The 25,019-nt window shown below is 39.4% G+C and overlaps 1 protein-coding gene across 3 annotated transcripts in view; it reads right to left on the bottom strand.

Annotated features, from left to right (window-relative positions):
- Positions 1-15,320, bottom strand: part of FARP1 (FERM, ARH/RhoGEF and pleckstrin domain protein 1) — a 161,544-nt gene extending 146,224 nt beyond the window's left edge. For all 3 annotated transcript variants that reach the window (XM_031059548.1, XM_014308278.2, XM_031059549.1), the window contains exon 1: positions 15,130-15,320. In XM_031059548.1, coding sequence (XP_030915408.1) covers positions 15,130-15,300 — 171 coding nt within the window. In that variant the 5' untranslated portion in view covers positions 15,301-15,320. The remainder of the gene's footprint in view (positions 1-15,129) is intronic.
- Positions 15,321-25,019: the final 9,699 nt, after the last annotated feature.

The following is a 25,019-nucleotide window of genomic DNA, read 5'->3' as shown; positions in this document are numbered from 1 at the left end:
ATGCACTACCAGTTTCTGAGAGCAGTGAATGCACGTGTTTTGAATGGCCCCTCTGCTACTGCAGCTGCTTTCTTACAACTGGGATTTCAACCCTTCAGTTTACGTTAACATAAGATTAGCAGGGGTGCGTGTTCCTCCTTCCCTCTTTTCCTCTTTCACACATACATGCCTTTGAAGCCTCAAGCAGTTTCAAGTCTAAAAACAAGGACTGAAATTCCTTCAACTTGCTAAGAGAAACCTGAGATGTATCCATTGCCTCTTCTCTGAACAACTGAAAAAGCACAATAAATTCCCAACCTTCCTTGCAGCCTTTGCCTGAGGGGCTCTAGGAGCAGCTGAAGTGGGTCTGCAAGCTGCAAAATAAACCTGCAAGCAAGGACTACTCACTGTGCTTGACAAGAAGTGAAGAGTTACATCCAACATCTCAATTAGTAGTTACATCTACATCATGCATCCACATTTATATATAAAATGTTCCCATATTTTTAATTACTCCCAGCATGACTGTGATTGCTGCTAATGGAAGTTAAGGAAAACAGACTTCAGATGAATGTACAACACAGTTCACCCAGCTCTGTAAAATTCTTCTGTGTTTAAGGCAGACTGGTTATTTGCATCAAACACTGCCAGATAACCTTAATTTTGTGAAGTGGACAATAAGACAGCACTAAAGCCAGCATCTATTATAATAACCTGTAATCTTACACTGGAGCTGTAACTAGTTAATTTTGGGATCAAAAGAGTGTGGTGTCAGGTTGTTTTTATATTAACACGTATGATTCACTGTGAACAAAGAAATGAGAGCCTACTTTAATTTTGCCAGTTTGGGAAGGGAGAGTAAACTGATACCAGCATTCAAGTGTTTTTTCCAACTCTACCCATGAGATCTATCAAAAGTAAATTAGGGGAAAGCAATTCACAGCAGCATTTCCTGCCTTTTGAAAGGTCAGTCCAGACCATGTGAATATTTAGCTATCTTCATAAATGGTGACCTGGATCTTGGACATCAAAGGTTAGTAGGACTGTGTAATCAAAGAGCTATATAATCTCAGTGCATGTTGAATGTTGAACCTCTATGATGTTTGTTTCAAATACTTTCTAAGCACACAAAACTTCATCACCAAAAATCCACACAGGTCTCAGTAGTTACTGCTAATATCTTTATCTTCAGCAATCATGGAAAAACTGAAAAAGGTCTGTTCCAAAATACAGTGGAGGTCACTGAAGAGCATTTACAAACACAGAACCTAGACCTGATTTGTCCTCTGAGTCTATATAAGAGGTCAGGATTCCATCATTAAATTACTAAAAACATCTGAACCACCAGTTTCAGTGCTTAAAAAAGAAGCTCCACTTATCAGTCAATGGAGCATCCACACAGCATTTCCTGGGAGACTTCATTAAAGGAAGCATACAAGGAAGAACAGGCTATAAAATACTGACCTGAGGCCTGTTTTGTTTCAAATACTTGTACCTCAGCATATTTGGTCATCCACACCCAAAATACACACCTACTTCTGTACTAATTGGTTGTGCCTTAAGGCTACTTTCACCTGCTTGCTTTTTGGAAATGGATGATTGACTGGATAGTGTTTCATGTTGTTTCAAAACCTGGCTTAATGAAATGGCAAACACTGCTCTTGTGTTCTCTCTTTCCTGAATTTGCCAATTTTAATGTGAATTCCTTTCTTTTCAATATATTTTTGGTGACCCACACAGACATTTTGACTTGAGCTGTGCTTATTAGGACAAGAAAGGACAATCAAATTATGTCCAGACTCCAGAATTTGTAGACATGTCTCAGCACTATTCTGACCAGTGAGACACCACCATTCCACATACTGTTTCAAGCAGAACAAACACCACTGTAGTTACTTCACTTGCTTCCAACCTTAAAGTAACCACATTCTTAAGCTATCCCAAAGCATGGAGGCTCTTGGATGGTAATTATACATATTAGAGTCAGCCCTTTACCACTTTCCAGTTGATGGCCTGGACAGACTTGAATTGTGTGCTTTCTTCTCTTATTTTTTTGGTTAACAGCCCACCTAGTTAAAATACTGCAAGAGTCTGTGCCTCTACTCTTCCCCAGCAAGCCTGGCAGGCACTCTGCCAACTCCTCCTTTTCAGTTGTGAGGGAGAACAAGAATATCCTGCTGCAGCAGCCAGCTGGCTACCTTCTCCTGTCAAGGACTTAATATACTTCCATAAAGTATTCAGCTGTTGCTGGATGAGAGACAGAGTGCTCTATAGTGCCTTCTTCAAACAGCCCTCCTCCTTGACTAGCACAGACTGAATGGATGAAAGAACCATATGCAAAGAAACAGGAATGAGGGTACAAACACAGCCTTCATTCTTTGGATAATCAAAAGTCACCTAATTCATCTTAACCTTTAAGCCAAATATTTTCTCTCCAGGACAAAGGCTCACCAGATGAAAGTTCAGGCGAATCTGAAAAACCTTCAAGCTACTTACATGTTCTATTGTCTTTTCATCATACTTAGCTCAAGTTTGGCTCAACAAAAGCTTTCTTGTATCAAGGGCGAAAACATTTCCATTCTCTTAAAAAGAGTGCAAGAAAACCAAAGATTTCCAATTTTGTTTTAAACATGAATATTCCCTTTCAAAGACTCTATCTCAAACAATGTATCATTAAGAAAATGAAAATGAAATCGTGGAAGAATAAGTAGGACTTGCCAATTCTTACCTTGTTTTCTTAATGAATAACAAATTCAGTCAGCACTGGAACTTCTGTTGCCATGGCAGCAGGAAGCCTACCTTTCCAGTAATTTGGAATCACTTTGTTGGTCATTTCAGTCAGATGCTGGAAAACTTGCTCCAGCTACTCGCTCTGCCTCATTTGCCAGCCCTTCTAGAGACAGCCTGTCCTGCAGGTGCCACCCTGCACCCTCCCTCCTCTTCTGCCCAAGGGTCAGCACCCACACAGCAAGCAATAAATACTCAGCATCCTAGGCAGCTCTTCCCTGACAGCTGGCAACACGCTGGAATAACGGCAGGAGCCTAGGAAATGAGAAGTTGAGCCCTGGAATGGGAAAAAGGGGCCAGAAGAGCCACAGGGCTCCTGCTCTGGTGTGAAGATGGGGGTAGTGGAGAGAGGCAATGAACAGATGTGAAGCCAAGTAGATTAACTCACTCAAGCAGCTGTGGCAGGAAGTGCCTGGTGAGGAAAGAAATCTCCCAATCTTTCTCCATTCTGAGAACTCAGAACATTAAACTGCCTCTCAAACAAACGGGTTGCAAAATTAAAACAACCCCAAATCACTCTTTTGTTGATCACTTGCATTTTCAGAAGCCTGGGTTTCTTTTTAAACTGCTGCAGCTTGCAATATTTAAAAGCCATGGAACTGACATAAGCTCATTTACACCACCTTACTGTTAAATTTACCACTTAGGTTTCACTTTGCAAGTCAACTCTCCACTGTCTTGGGATATGTGAAATGGCCTGTGCTGAGCTGGTTACTTTGGGTATTTTTAATGAAGGTATTTTCTTCACTCAAATATATTTTAGACTACTGTAATTTGGATTCAATGTATTTCTTAAAAGACCATTCTCCTGACATCAACATTGATAATGCCAAATACAATTAAAAGGAGCAGGCAGTTATGTTATGGCTGCACATACAACTTTAAGGCTCGAATATGCAACTGTGCCTTAGCAGAATCTTAGGTACAGCTCTGAGTTCAAATTAATCATGTTAATGTAACAGACTTGCAATTTGCAGTAATTTTTAAGAGCTGCATCATTAACTTTCTGCTGTATGTAAGCATCAATAGGTGGCAATTAAAAAGAAGAGCAAGTGAAGGGTTCTGCTTCCAAATCTGACTGCACTGTTTATTTCTAGTGCTATTCCTTTATGTGACTGTGCCACGCTGTGATGTTTAAGACACAAAAGCACCAGACCTCCAGTGTTTAAGTACAGACCAAAAAAATGAATTCAGGTAAATCAGTGATTTGTACAAGTCCAGCACAATGCTTTCCTCCTACTCTGAGTTTTTTTTATACTTCTGCATCTTCAGAGGCTCCTTTTTCCCACCTATCCCACTCTTTTTCCATCACTTTCTTGTCTGCACTTGATCTGTCCCTAAAGCAGACTTGCCCTTTTCTAAACAAATCCTTCTTCACCTGACCTTCTTCTAGTCAGTCAATCACCAAAACACAATCATCACAGATAATAATAACTGGCCCATTTCTGTGATGCAGTTTAAACAGAGTAATTCAAACCTTACAAAGCTGAGATTAATATTACTTTCATCCATTTAGAGGAAGTAAAAGAAGAAGCAAACTGCTAGAACTTTCTGCTAGAGAAAGACTGTGGAGGTAGGAAGCATCAGTAAATCCAAAAGGGGCTTCAGTTTAACTCTCAGTAAAACACTACTGCTGAGGACTTGAGCTCTGGTTTTTTTCTTCCCCCATGGCATCCTAAATAGAAGCTGAATGCAACATAAAAAAAAAAAAGAATAAAAATTTCAAAACAAAAAAACCCCAAAAGTAGACAAACAAAAAGCCCAAAACAGAAAAAACCCACATATACACACAAAAAAATCCCCACCACGTCCAAAACATACCTGGAATTTACTTCATAGCTATACCTATGCAGGACATCAATCATTCCAGTGAAACAAGCAACAACAGCGTTAGCTGACCCTCAAAGACTTGTTCTCTCAGCCCAAGGAAATGCTGAACCGTTTCCTCAGTAACTTTTTGTCACTTTTCCTGGCTAAGTTGTGTGTATATGATCTTCCCTGTGATGAAACATAAGCAGCAAAGATCTGAGATGCTCTGTAGAGAAGTGACCTTTCCAATGAAAGGCATACATACACACATACCTGTTCAAAGTTACAAAGGCATATATATCTGCTCAAAGTTACTCCTTTCATGGAACAGACACAGAAAGAAGTCACAATGGCTGTACTCAGCCTACCTACCTAGGAGAAACAAAAAGATTACCTGCTCCTAATTCTACTTCTCTAACAACAGCAATCCAATGGCTTCACATGCAAAAAAGTCTGAAAACTTAGCTCTTCCAAAGTTGGCACAAATCCAGGTTTTCATGAGATCTTCAGAAGAGTTTGCTGACTTTTTTTAAGTAGATGCAGTTATGAAAGTCTCTCCTGTTCACAAAAGCTGCTCTCCTGCAGCTTGCTATTTCTACCTTGCTCTTCTTGAGATTTTGGCAAAGTCACAGAGTTGAGTATGTTGTGACACAATCAGCCATTTGAAGCGTTTGCTTTTCACTTGAATTTTATTTTTAGAATCTCCCATAGTCTTTCAAAGCACACATAGGCATACTTTGACATGAAGTAAAAATCTATGAAGAAAAGCTGAAGGGTCTGACAAACTCTAGAACATAAGTAAGATCTCTCATTTATAAAATTACTACTGCCTCATTTCTTTTATAAGCCCACAGATACGGCTGCATGGCAAACACTCATATGCCATACAGAAAACCTGAAGCTTTCTCCCTCAGAACTACAAGTCACAGGCTTAAAAGTGTCAGATCTTCAACTGGAAATCCTGCAACTCTGAAATCCAACTAAGGCTCTCAAAGAAAAAAAAGAGCACATCAGTCCTCAATTCTTACAGTTAAATGTTTCTTAGGGACCATCTGCTCACTGCTGGCCCTGCCTTGAGCCAAGAGCTGGACCAGACTACTTGCACAGTCCCTTCCACTCTGTATCATGCTGTGAGTGAGTATACAAGTGCTTTCATGAAAACCATTGCCTTTTGCCACGTTTATCATTGACTGCAGAGGTGTTTCTGAATTACTCTGGAACATCTAAGAGCAAAGAATACTGAGCTACATATACTTCTGATTGCAGAGCTACTCTGTATGAATCCAGTAATAAAAACTACTTGATAATGTCCTTTTGTATTTGCTGACCTGTATCTTTATATCAAAGCTTCGACAAAGCATTCTCTCTTACATCAGTTTACATGCATTACCTTAATTAACTCTGCAAAATCCCTCTTATTTCAATTCTGTTCACCAAAATGACTGTATGGTTGTATCTGAGATTAATTTCAAAAGGCAACTCTTACATAAAGACTCCTGGATGGCATCACCATATAATGTAACCCAGCTTACGTCCAGTAACTCCACTCAACCGGAGACAATGGAAAGTGGATGAGGATCCTGCTCATCCCTGCCAGCAAGCAGAAAGCAAGGTGTTCCCTAAATCACAGTCACTCCAGACCCAGGACCTGCTGCTCTGCCCAAATGTGCTCCTTGCAAAAGACCAGAGAGAGAACTCTACGAGGAGCTATGCTGTGACCTGTCCACACAGAGGATACAAAGGTGAATGTTTACCAAGAAAGGACAAAACTCAGATGACAGTAGGGAATAAAACTGAGCATCTGCACCAGAGAATGAAGCAATGAAACGTGAAGAGTCACTGAAGAGCAAAAGGTCCCCCTTTATGCAAGAAGAACTAGCCCCTGAATGCTAAGCAACGTCTACACACAAATACATAGTACTGCACTATCTACTAAATGGAGATAATTGTAAATTCAATAAGAACTGTATGAAAACATAATGACATGAGAACAAGACCAGAATTATAAAAGCAAGGCAAACTGAAGAAAAAAAAGAAGCAATTACTGCAGGTTCAACCAGAAAACCAGGTGAGAAGGTAACAGTGAAAGAAATAAGAAGAAAAACTCCCTGCTGCTGTGCTCTGCATGAATATTTGCATCTGCCAAAAGGCCATCAAAAAGCAAACTGGCACTAAGTCATAATTCACCATTTGCTATTTATATTCTGGCAGCATTATGTTTGTGCAATTTCTATCAAAGCCTCCATTTTGGGGATGGGGATAAGGAGATATTGTAATCTACTTCTGCAACTGCTGTTTGTATTTGCTGAGTTATCTGGCACTTGATGTGTGCCTCATGTATCACTTTTTATTCAAAAATTGACATGTTTATCCAAGAATGATTGTAACACGGTAGCCTGATTCAGATACACACAAAAGCTCTGGCAGACATTTTCAGCCACGCGTTTTATGTGATTTACACATTGGCATACAAAAGACAACATTTAATTGTGCGTGTGTATTGTAATCACAGCCTGGTGGAGGCAGCTCATTGGAGCAGTGGAGATAAGTCTACAGGTAAGCAGCATATTAATAAGTTTCTGAAGGCTTTTACATCTGGGAACTGGTGGAGGCCTTTATACTGTACCAAGATAAGACACGCTGCTTTAATCACTGCATCCAAGCTATAAAGGTTTCTTTAGATAATTTTAAGCTAGTCAAATTTCACTTTCAAACCACAAATTATCTTAAGTAAAAATTGGATACTTCCTCCCACTCTGAAAGTTTGAGTATGAATGAGAATGTGACTATGCCATTGCAGAAAGCATCCCTAATTCTGACTGTAGATACAGCCCTTCCAGGTGATGAGCACTTTCTCCCCAGTGCAGCACTGCACGTGGCTTGTAGTAGAGAGACCTGACACTGCACTGAGGAAGGACATCACCACAGAATGGAGCTGGGTAAAGACCCAGGAGATAGACCCAGGACTAATGCATCTTTCCACTGTTGTCTCCTGTTTCTTTGGAGAATACCAATAGGAAGGAATTGAACCAGCAGTTCCAAAGGAACTGCAGAGAGGAAGAGAGAACAAAAAGGATAAGCAATATAAGGGAGCATGTGCTAGTGCCAACAAAGGAAGGAACAAGAGGCACCAAATGAGAAAACCAAGCAAGTGAACAAAACCAAGCAATTTGAACTAGAACTTGGCTGCTGATTCTGCTTGGTTTTATTGATGATGACAATCATTATATCCATGTCATTTGACTGCATGCAGGTGGTAAGGATGTTCCTTATCTTGATATCCAGCTGATCCGTTTCAGGTATGAGGGACCCACATCTACGCTGGATCTACAAATAATATATCACAGTATTTTTCCTTTTAAACTGCATGATACTGTTTTATAGTTAAATGCTACATAAATACAGTTGGACTCAAAGATCTTAAAGGCCTTTTCTGACCTAAATGAGCTTATGATTTCCTGTTACTATTAGAACTAGAAAAAGCTAGAAAAAGCAACATTAGGGATATACAAGCACCTCCAGAGAGCAATTAATCTCCTCCTAAAATACACATTTGAGACAGGTATGATGAGCAGCCTGTTCAATGCACCATACTTTCACCCTAGTATGGATGAAAATTATTAGCTGGGGCTCTGACATCTAGCTTTTAAAAATTTCAAGGATGGAAGAGGTGAACCTCAGTCCCAGGGGAAGGATGCACACAGCAAGCAGTTCAGCTCTCCTCCTGCCTCTGACCAGAGGCAGAACATCCCTCCCATCACCCCTGGAACAGGAAAACACAGAGGTAGCAAAATCAGAGTGTGTACCACTGGACACCCACACATGTACAGTCTGAAGAGGAGAGATTGCAAACAGCTCCCACTGTTCCTTGGACATGTGTCATCTCCAAACAGGTGGCCCAAGGAAATGCCCCATAACTGGGGAGATGCCCACACTCCCCACACAGATCATCCATCCAGTCTCACCAGCACAGTGCAAACCAACTTACAGGCACAGACACTACTACCAAAATTAACAGCATCATTGCACGGAGCCCTTCAGTCAGGGCAGCAGAGTGCACAAACACTCCCACAATGCCTCTGCATCCACAGCTGCCCTTCCTGAGCCAGCTACATCCTCTGCTTTGAGCTGGCTCACACACTGCTGAGTGACTTGGTGAGTCAGCTCAGCAAGAGAGGTGAAAAGGCAATATTTGAGAAGCTTTCCATGATTACAAGTTAGGCTAATTCATCCAAGAAAATTACATGCATTTCCTAGATATCTTCAAATACATCAATCTAGTCTGAGAATGGACTGGATTTGTTGGCACTTAAAATTACATTCCCACTTATTCTATTAATTCGACAGAATCTTAACAAAGAAATCAGCAGTTTAAACAGTCTGCTGCCTTGGGTTACAGAAGTTTGCTTGCGAATTATTCTCTCTCCCACTTTGAAAAGCACATAAATTATTAGCACGCATCACTAAAATATCCTGTCTTTCAACAAAGATATTCCAAACATTTGTCAACAAAAATCAGTTTACTGGGTAGCCACTAACAATATTCTGCTAAGAAAAATGCAACTGTGTTTGAGGGTTGAAAAAAAAAAATAATCATCACTTTTCTTGCAATTTCAGAAGACCAAGCAGAGCTGGCGTGACAATTAGTGAATATTTAAGTGCTTGATATTCACTGGAAATAGTCTGACAGCAATGGCCAAATAATTTCAGGCACGAGAAGAAAAGAAAGTCTCAGACTGATGAATAACTGACATTTGACCTGCTGTTCACTTCCTAAGCTGGAAAAAAAGCAATTCATAATTGAACTGAAGTTGAAGCTGGCTAAGAAAGCAGAAAACACTATTTTACTTTTCTGCATTGCCGTGCTGTCTCATGCTCTTTTTAATAAATTGTTTATTTCACTGGTTATAATTGCATATTGAGGACAGATGTAAATACCTAGATAAGGCAGTTATCATTACCCACAAATATAAAAAAAAATAATTCAAACATTTATAAAACTGTGGCTGAAATTTTGAATTTAATAGGTAACACAGTACTTGTGGAAATTTATAAGAAAGCACATGTAATGTTTGTTATTAACTACTGAGACTTTCTAATATTTACCTTTTCCTGGCACACATTTTGGCTTGAAGCTGGTGGGAGCACAGTTAACAGACAACATTTTCCCCACAAAGGGAATGTGAACCACCACCATATGACTGCATGAACAAACAAAACCAGCCAAACAAAAAAAAACCTCGCCCAGAACATTATCCTTAAGAAACAGACCTCCCAAGAGGATTATGAAGTCCTTCTCTGAAAAATTTGAGATGGAGGCAGAGAAATTCCCTGCCAAGGTACTACATCCAAACTCCAGTGGAAGATAAATAGCTGTAGATCCAAGACCATTTGGTCTTTATTCTGTATTCTCAAGTAATCTGAAGCTTTTCTCTTCCAAGAGAAGAGCAAACTGAAATGAAATGTTTACAAGTGACGTTTACAGAGGATTACACCTTTACCCTGCTTTCTATTAAGGGACTCCTGTTGCTTAAGAAACCCGTGTTAATCCCCCAAAGCAGATGAAATTTTCCAATCCTGCATATTTCACAAAGCTTGAACATATTCAAAGGGAAAGGAAGTTGACACAATACAAAAACCAGATGTTTAATAAACTTGAGTAATCGGACAGGCAAACATGTTTTGGTCCTTCCAAAAGACAGCCGCAAAAAGGAAGCAACTATTCTCTTGCAGACACAATAAAGAAGACTTTGGTTTGGTTTTAATTAGAGAACAGATCCTAACCCAAAGAAGAATCCTAACCTTCTGTGACATACTTTGATCTCACCTTTGATGCCAAAAAGAAAGAAACAGCTCTTACTCGCTATTTAGCATCAATAGTATCATCCCAGTCACATCAGCTTCATTCATCCCGAGAGCAAGACATGATCAGCAGCAAGCATCATATCAGTCAGGGTTAAGCCTGGTCTGAGTCACCAAATCATCAAATCATCCTGGCAGTCTAACCAGAGAATCAGTCCTGTCTTCAGCATTACCTAGACAGCAACTACACTGACTCTGCACTTAGGAGCAGTTTTAAAACAGATGACTTCTGGCAATGAAACAACTATAAAAGTAAATATAATATAAATGGCATAGACACTAAACATGAAAGGGTTTTTTTTTCCCCCAGAAGGATCTGAAGTAGATGCAATCATCAGCTATTTTTACTGTTCTTTAAAAACTGTATTTCATTTTCACTTAAACTGCTTTGAATCTATAGGGGAGATCATATGAAAACAAATATATGAAAATCTAAGTTTTGCTAGGGCTTTATGGAATCAATCCTGTTCTCTTTCAACTAACTTAGGTGAGAAATAAAAGCAGAGGAAAATCAAGCAGTACAGAACTGTACATCTTCACTTTCTATTACATAATACACAATCTCTGTTTTGCAGTGTGAGGTTCTGCAAGTCTTCAGGTTGAAGCGTCAACCTTTCAAAATGCCCAAGATCTATTTATCTATATATGATTATCATTGTGTGTACACAGGTGGAAAATGTTCTTCCTCCTTCCTATTTTTAGCTAAAGCTGTCATCCTCTTACCTAGCAGAAAGGAAATGTATTTGCTCATTCTATCACATAAGTCAGCCTAACACTGGCTGAAACAGAACACTGTATTTATGTGGGACCTCTGCAGTTCCCACTTAGCATATCTAACTAATTTGTCAGTGAATACAGCCAAAGTGGAAATTAGAAACAAAAAGCAGAGGAGAAATATATTCCACACTTGCATGCAACATCATGACCAACAGCTGCAAGTGCTGGATGATCATGAACTCTTGACTCATGGCCTGATTTTCAGGCACTAATCACCTGCAACTGCAGCTGACATCTAGTTCTTGTCTGAGAGTTGGTGGCAGACAAAAAACTAAACATACAGAGCCTCAGTCATAAAATGCTGAATAACTTAAAAGAGGGAAGCATGTTCTACGTAATTTGTCTTCTCATAGCTGAAGAGATAAAAAATGTGCTCAAAAAAGATAACTGATGAATTTTATACTTTCCTTATAGATAAGAGGCAGGAAATACAAAGTCAAAGTCATGTAATCTTTTTTTATTTTTTTAATAGCAATGCCTACCTTTCCCCCTTCTCCTTCAAGCATGCATACCCAACCAGCTAAATGGATGTGTGTAAAAGGATCCAGGATTATCTATTCAAGTTTTCACTAGCTTTTTGGAATACAGAAATGTTGAAAGATTCTTCAACAAAATACTGTTTGCTAACAGCAAGCAGCATAGAAGATTTTTTCTTATGTATCCCTTTCTTTTACAATATTCCATTTACAACAATTGATGAAAAGGCCTTCATTGTGGCTTCTGTTTTTGAAGTTTCCCATACAAACTCTCCCCACATAGTATGGGGGGTTTTTCCTATTAAAAAATACATAATTTACGGGTCCATATATAGGCATGTGGATGTCTCCTCTCTTTTTTGTTCATTTGGATTTTTGTTCTTGTGAGAAGTAATACAGTGAGCCAAACATGGTATGATTTTATGGCATCAAAGTACTAACACCTAAAGAATAATATTCCTCTAGAAACTCAAATGGCACTGGAGTTACTTTATTTTTAAACAGCCCAAAGAGTAGCAGCACTGAGGGGTAATGGAAGTAGGTCATATTTTCGTCCTGTTTTGTTATATACAGAACAGACATAAAAATCTGATGGATTTGGCACTCATAGTAACAAGTCATCTGTATACAATGTGAGAAAAGGGGCTGCTTAAGAGCAAGGAGATTGAATCATGTCTCCTGGAATATAATTTAAAAACAAACCAAACCAAAATTCAATAAACAAGAAAAAATAAACAAGCACACAATAAAAACCTAAACCCATGACAACGTTCAAACAAAACAATAACACACCCAATAAAAATACCACATAGATAAGGTCTTACAGCTAATGGGACAATGGTGCTGAAGGTATAACAAGAGTAGCACAGAGGCAGGACCAGACAGATGGACAGTCCCAACTACTTCAACACTTCCGCCAAACTCAGGAGGAAGCAGCACCAGCATCTCTTTCTGTTTTTATGCAGACTTCATGAGAAAAGAATAAACTGGCATCATTAAACTTTATACCATCCTACAAGACACACTACAAGCATCAATAAAACCACCCAAAGTATGGCTCATTTGCTAACACAGAAAGGTTTGTGCAGCAAAATTCCTGAAATTGTAGGAAACAAATCCTCCTCAGTTTATACTTGTATCGTATTTGCAAAGTTATTTTCATAATCATAGCAGCTCAGGTTTTGGGAAGCGTAGTTCAGATCTTCAACCACACAAAAAGTCTTTAATTCTCCCCTGAAAAGCAAACCCACAGATGTGCTTAGGCATGTATGTTTAATGTCTTCTGCCCACGGCCACACTTGCTGCTCCTAAAATATTTTGTTGAAATGGTATCACTTTCCTTTTCTGTGTATACTGCACCAATTTGGCTAAAAACATGAAGCTTATAAATAGGAACATGGGGTTTCCAACATGAATAAACATCTCAGTTTAGATGTATCAAAACTTAATCAATTTTGTGAGATGGGACTAAAACAATTAATATCTTTTAGAGCAGACTGAAAATACCATGTATTCCTCCATTTGACTATGCATAGGTTAAAGACAAAAGGCTTTATAAAAGATTTGCTATAAAAGATTTTTTATCTAAGCATTCTGCATATTTTACCACAAGATTTGGCTTTCAAACCAACTGGGCTTTCCTTGAATAGTAATGGTTATGAAATAAAAGTCTCTGAAAACAATTATATTGAAGTGATCACAACAGAAAGTTGTTTATATGCCCAGGTCTTCCAGGTGTTGCTGAAGTTAAAAACAAATGAAATGTTGATACTTTCTAATATTGAAGACCAAAAAATACTGCTTTCTCAAACTCCCAGAAGCAAAGCTGGAGTTATAGGGTGCATTGCATCCACATAACCTTCTATTTTCTTCTAAACAATTTAATTAAATGGACCTAATCTAGAAATGGTTTCTGTTAAGTGTCTGTACATCATTTTCAATTTTCAAAATACAGTGAATGAGCATCTACAGTGAATTAGCATCTACAGATGGGTTAAAAAACCCCAAACTTGTCTCTGGAATAATAGAGATATTTATATCACATAAAAGAACACCAAAATTTTATTAGTGTTTGATGGTTTAAACTATAACTACACTTTTGAACAGCAACCATTATCTAAAGGCTGCTTTTACCTAAAGACTGTTTGCTATGGATATTTGACAGGTATTCTGAAAGGTACAAAAGTGTAACAAGTTGCTACATACATGGACATTTCACTTGAGGGCAGTTCAGTTCACCCATAACCTGCCTGCCCAGAGAATTTGCCTTCCACTAGAATAAAATCTGAGACTGAACACATAACTGCAGTTGGATCACAAACAGCAGCAGAGAGCAGATCAAAAAGCATCTGCATGTACACATAGAAAATAGACAAACAAAACCTCATAAGCAGGTCATAGAAACATTATAAACATTTTTTTAAATTATAATTTTCATAATCAGCATTCCTTCATGTTAATACAGGGGTAACATTTTTCCCTAAACAAACAGTTTAGGGCACTGTATGTCTAAGACCTCCGTATCTTGCTGGTGATCCTCCATTTTACAGAAGAGAAATCTGAGCCAATGAAGGCATGAAAATTACCATAGCTACAGAAAATGCAAGTAACAAAGGATGAAATTTGAACTCAGGTTTCTACTTTCCTATTCGCTGAAGCCTGAAGACTTTGAAAAATGTACATTCCAGTACACTTCCATAACAGCAGCAGTGTTCAACCACACTTCATGTTAATTGTGTAAGTATGGCATGTTAAAATCATTAGTGGCTACCAACAGATAGATTGTATGAAACTGGATTGGTCTTGGTATCAGAACTAATTCTACCTGATTCTACTGATCACAACCACACACTAAAGCAATAGCAGCTCTGTCTCCCTGGCAAGGATGAACCCAGAGTAATCTCAACAGGGTACAGAGAAACTTTAGATGACACTGCTTTGCTTCTTTCTTTGCACTCAACTTCTGTGAGAGCACTCAGTGCTTGTAAAAGTGATATAAATTACTGAAAACTTTGATGATTTCAAGTTAATATCCTAAGGACTTGCCAGAGGAAAGACAAAAAATCTGTATAGATTTTCTACAGCTTACTGGATCAAGAGCAAAATAGCAGCAAGGAAGTACATCAACTGTTCAAAAAGTAGAGAAAACCACTAATGTAATATTTGAAGGAAAAAAAACACCAAGGACTTTAACTTCTCTTGAAGCTGTTCAAACAGAAAAGGAATTAATAACTGTAATCTACAGTTCACTTCCCTGTTTAATGCTATTGTATTGCCCCATGATCTATTTAATGCTGATATACACAACAGCCATTTTCTCTGCAACATGAATTCATTAGCCAAAGAATTACAGCTGAAATAGAAAGAGAACTGGTTTGAGAATATGCATTATCAGAAATGCCTAAATAATCTTTGGCCACCCCAACCTCCACATCCTTACCGGAATGTCAAAAGTTTCTTGTGTGTCATCCAGCATCTGAATTTTGATAGAGACAAGTTTTCCTGGAGTTGTCATAGGTGGTTTCTGTCCATGCTCCAAAGTACTGATCCCAGCATTTTCCTGAGCTCCTAAGCGGGATCCTGCTGTTGGTCTCTGCTCAGTTTCACCCATGTTTAGGGAAACTTGTTTCTTATATCTGACAAAAGAATAAGGGCAAAGAAGACCACATCAGTCATAAAGAAGATGTTTTGCACATAAGCATCATGGTATACATCCTTACAGGCAGTAAACTGTATGACCATTAACAACAAGTAAGAGCCATCACAATTTCTTCTTAATGTTTAATATGAAGACAAGAAAATCAGGCAAATTTTATACTTTTCAAAATATACAACCTAATCACCTCCGTGGGGTAAGGCTGATAGACAAGGCTATGGTACTGCATGAGGGGGAATTATTCCTTTCCTCCTGGAAAAGTAAACAAGACCACATTGGAAACAGAGCACGACAGAACCCAGATTTCAATTAATTATGTAAATTTTTAATTACTTATGAATCAGGCTGTTATCGTCCCCAGGCAGGATTCCCAGAGAAGGTAGGAAGGCAAGAAGAGCAGGTGGGACAACTCAGCACTTGCTGACCATCACTCCCTCTTGGCTACATCAGCACTTTTTCCTCCCAGCCTTCTCTGGCACTTTGCAGCTGCCACCTTGGTAAGGATCTGCAAAGTGGGAAAGCCAAGGGGTACAAGATGACACCAATTATAAACTGGGGACCAGAGCTGCTCTAGACCTGGGGCCTGGCCTGATCCCACTGATGAGCCAAGAACTGTGAGGACATGCTACTGGGAGGCCAGGAAAAAAGCCAACACCGACTGGCAAATTCTTCATTATTGGCACAACTCTGAACCTCCTTTTTTAATTCCAGCACCATTAGTTTTACTTGCTGAGTGTTACACATCACACTAGAATTTTATTTCACTTTTCCCACCCTGCTTTTTGACACTCTAGATGGGTTTCTGATGAAACCCACTTCTACTGTCCATTTATCTTTCTTGGTAAATGCATTTTCATTCTGCATGACTTTTATACAGTGATCAACGACCAAAACATGTAGCACACAGATGGGGACAAATGGAAATGTAACTTTCTAGCTGAACAGAGGCATAAGAAGAGTACTGCCAGTCACTGCCTGGCTTTAACTCTGAGGTTACAATTACTGAGAGGCCTATATGGGAAAAAAAGGAGGCACAAGACAGCCTATGAATTTGTGAATGCATCGCCAGTTCTACAGGATTCTATAAAGAACAGTGACAGGTAATACGACACCGGTTCCCACCATAAAGATAGAATAAAAACAGCCCTGTCTTTGGCAGGATACACTATTTACTACACACTACTCTTCCATGTCCTGACTAATCTGTTCCCACAGATTTTTTACACAGCAAACACTAGGCATAAAAAAATTTAAAACAGCACTTGGATTAAAAGAAATGTTAGCTGAGAAGGAAGGGAATCAAAAATTATGGATCCCACACTTCTAAATAACAGCTCAATGGGCACAAGTGAAGGAGAAGAAAAAAATGCAGGCAAGCTTTTGCAACAATTCATCACTAACCTGACCATCAAGGTCAGAGAGATACTAGTGAAACCTACCCAAGCCCATGCCAACTACTACCAGAGAGGCAAATTTCTCCTCAATTATCATTGCAATCTAAAACTCTATGAAGAATCAATTATATTTATTTTATTCTTTAAAAATAACTAAATTAAATCTTTTTATAAGACAAGTAGTGCCAACAAGAAAGCCTCAGCTGGAAGCAGGAATTCCAGAAGAAAAGACACCAAGCTCTAAATAGAAAGACTATGGGCCCTGTTGCAAATTAATCTGCTTTTCCTGTGTGTGGACTACACAGGATCATCTAAAAAGGTAGCAGAGGCACTCAGTCCAGAAGGGCACAAAGATTCTGGTCTGAGTAAGAGCTCTCCTGAAGTCACCACATACCCCAGCCAGCACCAAAAGTGCAGACAGGACCTCTACAACTGCTGTGTTACTACAGAAGTTTTTGGCTATGTTCTTTCCATTAAATCATAAATACAGCAATCAACCAAGTCAGTTCAAGTGATACCATTAAACAATCCATGCAAGGAAATATTACAGACACTGAACCCTTCTATAAAGGTTCTTCTGACTAGATGATACAGTGGCCCACACAGACAGGCCAATAAACTTTATGAAACACATAAAAACCACTCAAATTTAGGAGCCAAAAAATCATGGAGGAAAGGTAGAAGCAGAACCATTCCACATATACAGCTGATTTTTTATTATTATTAAGTTAGTAATATAGAAATTAATGTTTTAGATATATTTAACCATTTGGTTATAAACACACACTTTCATTTGGAAGCAAAGATCTAAAAACTATTGGCTACCCTGATCACAACCATCTGTTACTTGGAAAATTAAAAGAAGACCTTCCATTTTTTAACCTATATGCCTAAACATCAGCATGCTGCACTGGAAGTTATTTAGTTTTTTTTTTCTGCATGCCACTAGTCTCACTATGCTGCTGCCATAACATCAGCATAATATTTTTACTATGCTTTTATGTAAGAGGCCTTAAAAATTACCCTCTCTAAAATAACAGAGCACATCAGTCAAGCTGTATACTTTTATCTCACTTTGATCTAGGAGACAGTGAACTAAGGTCACAGAACACAACCACAGAGTATTAAGCAAACATTGAGCAAACCTGAGGAGATTAGGACGCCTAATGTCTGTCATGATGAAGAGATGGATCAGGTCTGGACAAACAAGAGAGAAATTCAAAGACTCTCTAGTAGAAAGACAACAGTAAATTGGGGAAGGTATTAATCAAGAAGAAGGAGCAGCAGACACCAGATTCTAGCATATGCAGCTCTAAGCAAAACATGTGGAGACACACAACCAATACAGAAGCAGAGAGTGGCAAACAAAAGAGAATTCATCTGAACTCTGAAAAGAGTTTCTGCCTGCTCTGACAGCTGTTGAAACCCAGGGCCAAGATCAAGTCTATTGTTTCAGCTGCAGGTTCACTGGATGTCAGTGCCGTTCTCAGTAGTGCTGTAGCACCTGCAAGATGGAGAGAGCCTGCTGCAGAGAATGAACCTGTATCCTCACCTGTGTGAGGGGACAAGTTACTGACACAGCAGAGCTGCCCACGGGGGAGTCTTGTCCCCTTCTGCTCCTTCCCAGCTCCCACCCATACAGTCCTGCCTGATGCTGGGCACTGACTCTCACCTTCCTCAGGCTGAACCACGGCACCTCTCTAACTCAAAACAATTCAGTGTTTTGTTCTTGGCTGGGTTGGCAAATTAAATCAGCTCTCAGCAGGCTGGAAAATCCAAGGCCAGGGTGAGCTAAGCCCAGCCAGCTGCTCTCAGGCCACTGGGCTGACTAAAGCTTTCTCTGCTTACAACACCTGGAAGACACAAAAAAACTCTACAACTGCCATTAGATAGATTAGGAGATGTTGTTTTGTTCTAATCACACATTAGTAACCCTTTTATACAGATACTAAATGCTTGGATTAAAAATGTAAGGTCTGTAGATACTTATGCAGTAGCTGGACAAAGGCCACAATGTGGTTCAGCATAAAGCCACCCCAGTTCTCCATGTTCAAAGCAGGCACATTTTATAGCATCAGAAAAGGTTCTGGCCAATTAAAATTTCCACATATTTTCCTCTGGCAGGATGAAAAAAGTATCAAACTCACTTAGTCTAAAGGGAGCTGGGAGTATAAAAAGCACTTGTTGAGGTTGGGGCAGGGAAAATAGGGGCAGGAATAAAGGGTTACAAAAATTACAAAATACTGAGGAAAACAGAAGCAGTATGTTGGAATAGATGCCACTCTGTCTCCCACCTACACTGCTCTTTAGGTCAGACCAGGGCTCAGAATTTGATGCAAGAGGTTCCCAAAGCCTGAAGACTGCTGTTATGAGAGAGAGTGGTACCATGTACCTAGGCCCTTTCCACTTCTTTTGCTTTCCTTTATGACATTTCCACAGCATGAAACAGAAGGAAGCACAGTGCTCAGGACACTCCTCTTAAAGGTGGGGAAGCCTGAGGCACAGTGGGATGGTGTGAGTATTGCCCTACCAAAAGCACAGAGCAGACTTGTACACCTTCAGTAAGAGAAAATTCTATACATGCAGCATAAATGGTCAGTGATGCTGCTTCTCCATTAGTACATCAGAATTACCATAAAAATGAAATCAAGCATCTTGAACCCATATTAAAAAATTGTGATAGCATAACAAGGCAACAGGACCAGGAAAACTGAAAATACAATTCAGCCTGAAATGATGGGAAGCAGACAGTTCAGATTTTTATACTGAGAAGCATTATCCTGCTTAATTTGTGCAAGTCTCCAGTGCAACTGTACAAAGCAAATATGATGATTAAAAAAATTTAAATTATTCATGTAAATCACAGAATATCCTGTCTTGGAAGGGACCTAAAAGGATCAGTGAAGTCCAATTTATAATTTCTTTGATAAAACCCAGCACATTTGCAGAAGCACAGAAATGGGAAAAGTTCTTAATAGAAAAACAGCTCAAGCTTGAAGGGCAGTAGTACAGACACAGGTGCTGGGTGTCTGTTTCTCTGCTTGCACCCAGCAGACTAAGTCTGACTCAGACTCTAAAGGAAACCTTGCAGCTAAAGGGATTTGTGTTCATTTTCTTGTCTGCCCTTTCTGCTCACATCCACAAGACTCAGACAGAGAAGGAGGGCAATAAAAATTCAGTTTTTCTGTACCATTAGACTGTCTTCTAGCTCAAAACAGAAAAGGTTAACACTGTAAGTGATGGTTGCTTCATGAAGTGAGAAGTAGAAAAGTTCAAGGAGAGGTATGGTCAAGAAGATAGGTCACGTCTAGTCCCCTGTACTGTCAGTGGAAAAGGGGATGGAGGGTGAAATCCTTAACCAGGCTTGATTTCTAAACACAGATTTATCTTTTTTATCTTTTTCCTGTCCCTAAAGATGCAGAATATTAACCTTGAAAAACCTTCCTGCTCAAGAAAACACCATGGCTGCCTATCAAAAATTAGACAGATTCTTCAGCATTCTGCAGACTTCCTAAAATCTGCAGCAGTAAGAAATTCCCTCAGCTATGCAACGCTATCTCTAAAAGAATAAAATTCATCATTTGTACTGAAAATTAATAGAGCCCACAAAGTTGCCCAGCTTGGTCAGACTCTGAAAAATCTCTAAATAACACTCTCATATCCCTTGACCCAGTTTCTGTGGGATGGTTATGCAGCTGGACAGAATAAGCGCTCAGGTTTGTAAAGCAATAGAGTACACTCAGTGAACACCAAACTAACTTGAGCCTGAAACCAATGTCAAATTTAGGCACCTGAGCAGTAACACAAAGCTTTAAAAACTCAAACTGTTCGGTATGCCAATAACGTGGCCCAAAGTCCAAAATAATGAGCATTTATGACTGTACAGGATAAAAAACACCTCTTGCAAGCCTATCAGTTGAGCATTCAGAGTGCCCACATTCATTTCTGGCTTTAGGGCCATTCAGCTTCCAATTGGAACTCATTTATCTTCATTGCATTCAGGTCCTAAAACTGTCTGCAATTCTGTGGCACTAGCAGCTGTCCCAGATTCCAATTCTTCTGCCAGATGTCAGCAAGGAACAGTCCCATCCTGCACAAATTGGATGTGTGCTATCCTTCTTCCTCAGCCACACACCTGTCAGTAGATCTATCAACAAGTGCAGCAATAGATAAATCTATGCTTTCCCAACTGCCTCTGTGAAAATCCTCATCCCTTAAGCACAAATACAGACTGCTCTGTGAATTAAGCCAATCTGGTCTACAAATACTTTATTTCAACCCACAACATTGCAATTACTTTTGATGGCCATCAGTGATATTGAACAAGTCAGTAGACATATTGATTCACTTTGTGTTATGTTTCTGGACAATGTTGCATTTGAAACTACTGAAGGCAAAAAACTTTCCTCCTTCCCTGCATCTCACACAAGCAAGCAGAGCCATTGTACATATGTAAGTGAGCAAAAGCTAACTTACCCTCTCAAGGAACTCCTGAGAAACCTCTTCATACAAGTTACTCTTTTGTGTGATTGTGACTGTTTCCCAACCTCTGGAGACTTGTCTGCACTTTGTTCTTCACTATCCCAACCTGGCACCCCTGCACCATTATCAACGTCACTTACTCGAATCAGGAGTGCCAACATCATATTCAAACCAACACTGCCAATTTTAAAGTTTTTATTTCAGGTTTTAAATCAGCCAACTTGAAGGCACTGTACAAACAGGTAATTCTGGCTACACCTGGAAGGAAAATTAGTGTTTCATCTGCTAAGCCAAGGGGATGATTAGCTCCAATTGCTCAATTAGAGACTCTCACCCAACTATGTTTTCCCTTCACATCCAAAGGCACAGTCTGAGCAAAACAGGGATCTTGTGGAGCCGTGAATCCCTTAATAGACCAGAGGGAGGTATTTCCACACAAATGCTTAATTTGTTATTTGATAAGTTAAAATTTGAATTACATATTTCCCACTTGCTTTGCATTTACTGCATCACCATTTAACTACTATGTATGTGTTTATAACATACTCATACATGAAGTTCAACGCTGTTTTTCATTGAAAATACTTCCTGACACTTTGCTTTCCCAATTGGGCAAGATCACACCTCTTCTACAAAATTTCTGCTTTCTCTCGGGCCAGGGGGAAGATATTTCTTACTCACTGTAAAACTCCCAACCTGCTTTCTAAGATGTTTTTCAACCCATTGACAAAACTGCCTGCATAAGAAATTATGCTCAGGAAGAAGCTGCAAGCACGTATCATATACTTACATACTCGATTTTATTGACATCCTTTCTATTTTGCATAACCTGTCAATTCTGTCACTAAAACCTATGAAAAAATGAAATTCAGCACAGTTGTACAAGTAACAATATGTGATTTTAAAAAAATCCATGGGAGAAGAAATATTAAGAGTAAAGAGTACATGAAATACATGCTGAAGTCACCCAGCTAATCCTTCACTGATGATAAAATGTGTTGTAGAAGTGAGAAAGTACATGTTATCATTTTATGAAGACGTAAGGCATTTTACAGTTGAGATATAAAAGCATCACCATGTGGGCAAAAAACTATTTCACATTATGAACAGAAAGACTGTGGAAGCTTTATTGCCACATGGTAAATGCTAGGAACTTATAAGGACAGTCTAAGAAAACCTCTACTTCTTGTGTTTCCAACCAGCACAGTTTCCTGATTAACCGGTCATGACCTGAGCCCACAGTTTGTCACTATAAAACACAAATGAAGTGGGTAAGAACTTTAAGCAGTTTGGTGGTTCAATAGTGGCACAAATCAATCCTGAAGCCATTAAAAGCGTTTCCCAAAACCCTTTCATGCCATCACTCTGCATAAATAAAGCTGTTGCACCAGCTGGAGTGCTCTGGGCTCATTCACCCATACAACACCTCATGTGAAAGCCAAGCCGAATGTGCTTATAGTAGAACAAAGTAATCTGATTTACTTCCAGATTTACCAGAATTCTGAAAGGGATCCAGCAACTCATACCCAGCTTCAAGCATAACGTAGACGTTTTCCATGAAATAAAAACATGTCAAAAGAATAAATAACACACTACATTAATACTACTGTTTAGCAGTTGGGGGAAAATCTGATACAGTCCTGGTTTTGAGAAATAAAACAGCTCAGTGGAAATGCTACTTCTCTGAACCAAGTATGAGTATACAGTAGAGGTATTCACACTGCCTAAATACAAGCCAGATCCTCCAGAGAACTGCTGAGATCAGAGACTAATTCAGGCATTCAGCGGCTCTTATCAGGAGCTTCTCCCTGCCCCGAGCAGAGCACACAGATCCGTACCAGAAGACCAAAATGCCATGGTCAGAGTGCCTGGCCCCGGCTCTCTCTCCTGCTGAGAGCCATCAGAGGTGTCCCTTCAGTACCCCCACACTGGTGCTGGTGCGCTGCACGAGTAGGGAGCAGGAGCCCAGGAGCTGCAGGGCACACACTGTGCCCACTCAGAGCTGGGCACCCCCATGGCCCAGCAGCTCCAAACCACAGCGGCAATGACATCAGCGCTCAGCACTGGGCAGCCACAGATGATGCCTATCCAAACATGTTAAACTGAGGCCATAATGGCCTTGACTAGTTTCCTTTATGCCCAAAGCTTGTGATCAGACTCCCACAAAATTATTACATAGCTTGTGCACCAGGAAAAACGTATTTATGGCCAAAGTCTTACACTCAGTATATAACCCACTATAAAACCAGAAAAGAGTTCCTGATGTTTTAAATATTTAAATGTCTGTTCCTAAAAGAGACTTTTTATAAGTTTGTAAAACTGCTTGTTATAACTGAATATACAATGATTGTTTTGTTTGGGTTTTTTTAAATTAAGTCTTTTTATATGAGCCTTTATTATTCTTGACCAAGGAAATACCACATTTAATAATGACACAGTACCAGCAAGAAATACTTGTAGCATGAAGAAAAAAAATTGCTTTATGTACTGTTGTTTAGAAAACAACTTAATATGTTCACTTGCATCCTGCTGGAGACAAAATGGGTCATGATGCGTGATTGTATAATACTTACCCTAGAGTGTTTTTAAATTATGCCATTATTATGCCATTATATCATTCTTGAAAAGAATTCAAAGATTCTTTTAAAAATTATTGCAAAACTCTCAAACTTCCTTGGGGTCCTAACTAATTTCTCTTTGTGCAAATATTTCAATCAGTGAAAGACTCTAACTGTGCTAAGCATCACAGTCCAGACACTGCCTTGTCCTATGATAGCTCTCCTGATCTTTCACGATAGGGTACTTTTGTGTTTTTAGATAATTGATAACACTGCGTTTATTCTGTGAACAGCTGTCAGAGATACTGTGTGAGATGCATGGATATACTGTTGCTACAGGTACAGCCTCATTTTATGTTTGGCTAAAATGTGAGTATTATATATGCTGCATGAAGACAGACAAGGGTGGGTTTTCCCATAAGGCAGATGTATGAGATTGGCAGAACAAACCTCTTTTCCCACTGTAACTAACTTCACAATGAAAACTGACCTAAGTCAGTCCAAAGCACAGCACTATTAGAGCTAGCTTTAGAAGCTGCACCTAGAGAAGGGCTTTCCTGTTCAACCACACCATTGTCTCTTTATCAACAAACCTCTTTCAGTACAGATTACATCCCTGTGGTTTCTTGTTACATCTCAAAACTAATTACTCACCTGCTTGGAGGCGTGAAAAAGTATTATCTGTGGAATCTGTACTTTCTACTACTAAAGGGGAGAGTGGAAAGCACCGATTCTCTTGTTCTGTTCTCTTCCTTGCAGCATTGGCAAGAAGAGTTAGCAGAAATACTGCCAAAGCAGCCCACCAGTCTGCACTGACCTCCTTGAAATGTCATTGGAAGCAACACTCCAAAACAGCCTTTACAATCCAAGCAAGACAGAGAGGTGTAGGACTCAGACCCATTTTTAAAATTCAGATATCAAAGAGGCAGAAGCTGACAGTGCAAGATCAAGCAGAAAGAGGCACATAATAAATAATACATTTCAAATAATTCAACATGAATACTGCCTGGAAGATTTTAACAGGTCTTCTCACTCAATACAAGGCTCCCAGTAAGGCAGCACGGCAGAGGACACTGCTGTGCTGGGCAAAGCAGGCAAGCTGGGTATTAGATTGCTCTTCCTTCCCTTGGAGAACATCCTATGCTCCTCATATTCCCCTCTTGGCTCCTGAGTCTCACGTAACTTTAGATTCTGCTGAACACGGAAATCAGTTTTTGTACCCATATCCAAGGGTAGCACA

The sequence above is a fragment of the Geospiza fortis genome, unplaced genomic scaffold (genome assembly GCF_000277835.1).
Source record: "Geospiza fortis unplaced genomic scaffold, GeoFor_1.0 scaffold84, whole genome shotgun sequence".
Classification (NCBI taxonomy): Eukaryota; Metazoa; Chordata; class Aves; order Passeriformes; family Thraupidae; genus Geospiza; species Geospiza fortis.
The sequence above is the reverse complement of the archived record's forward strand: the minus strand, read 5'-3'. Positions and strand labels throughout refer to the sequence as shown.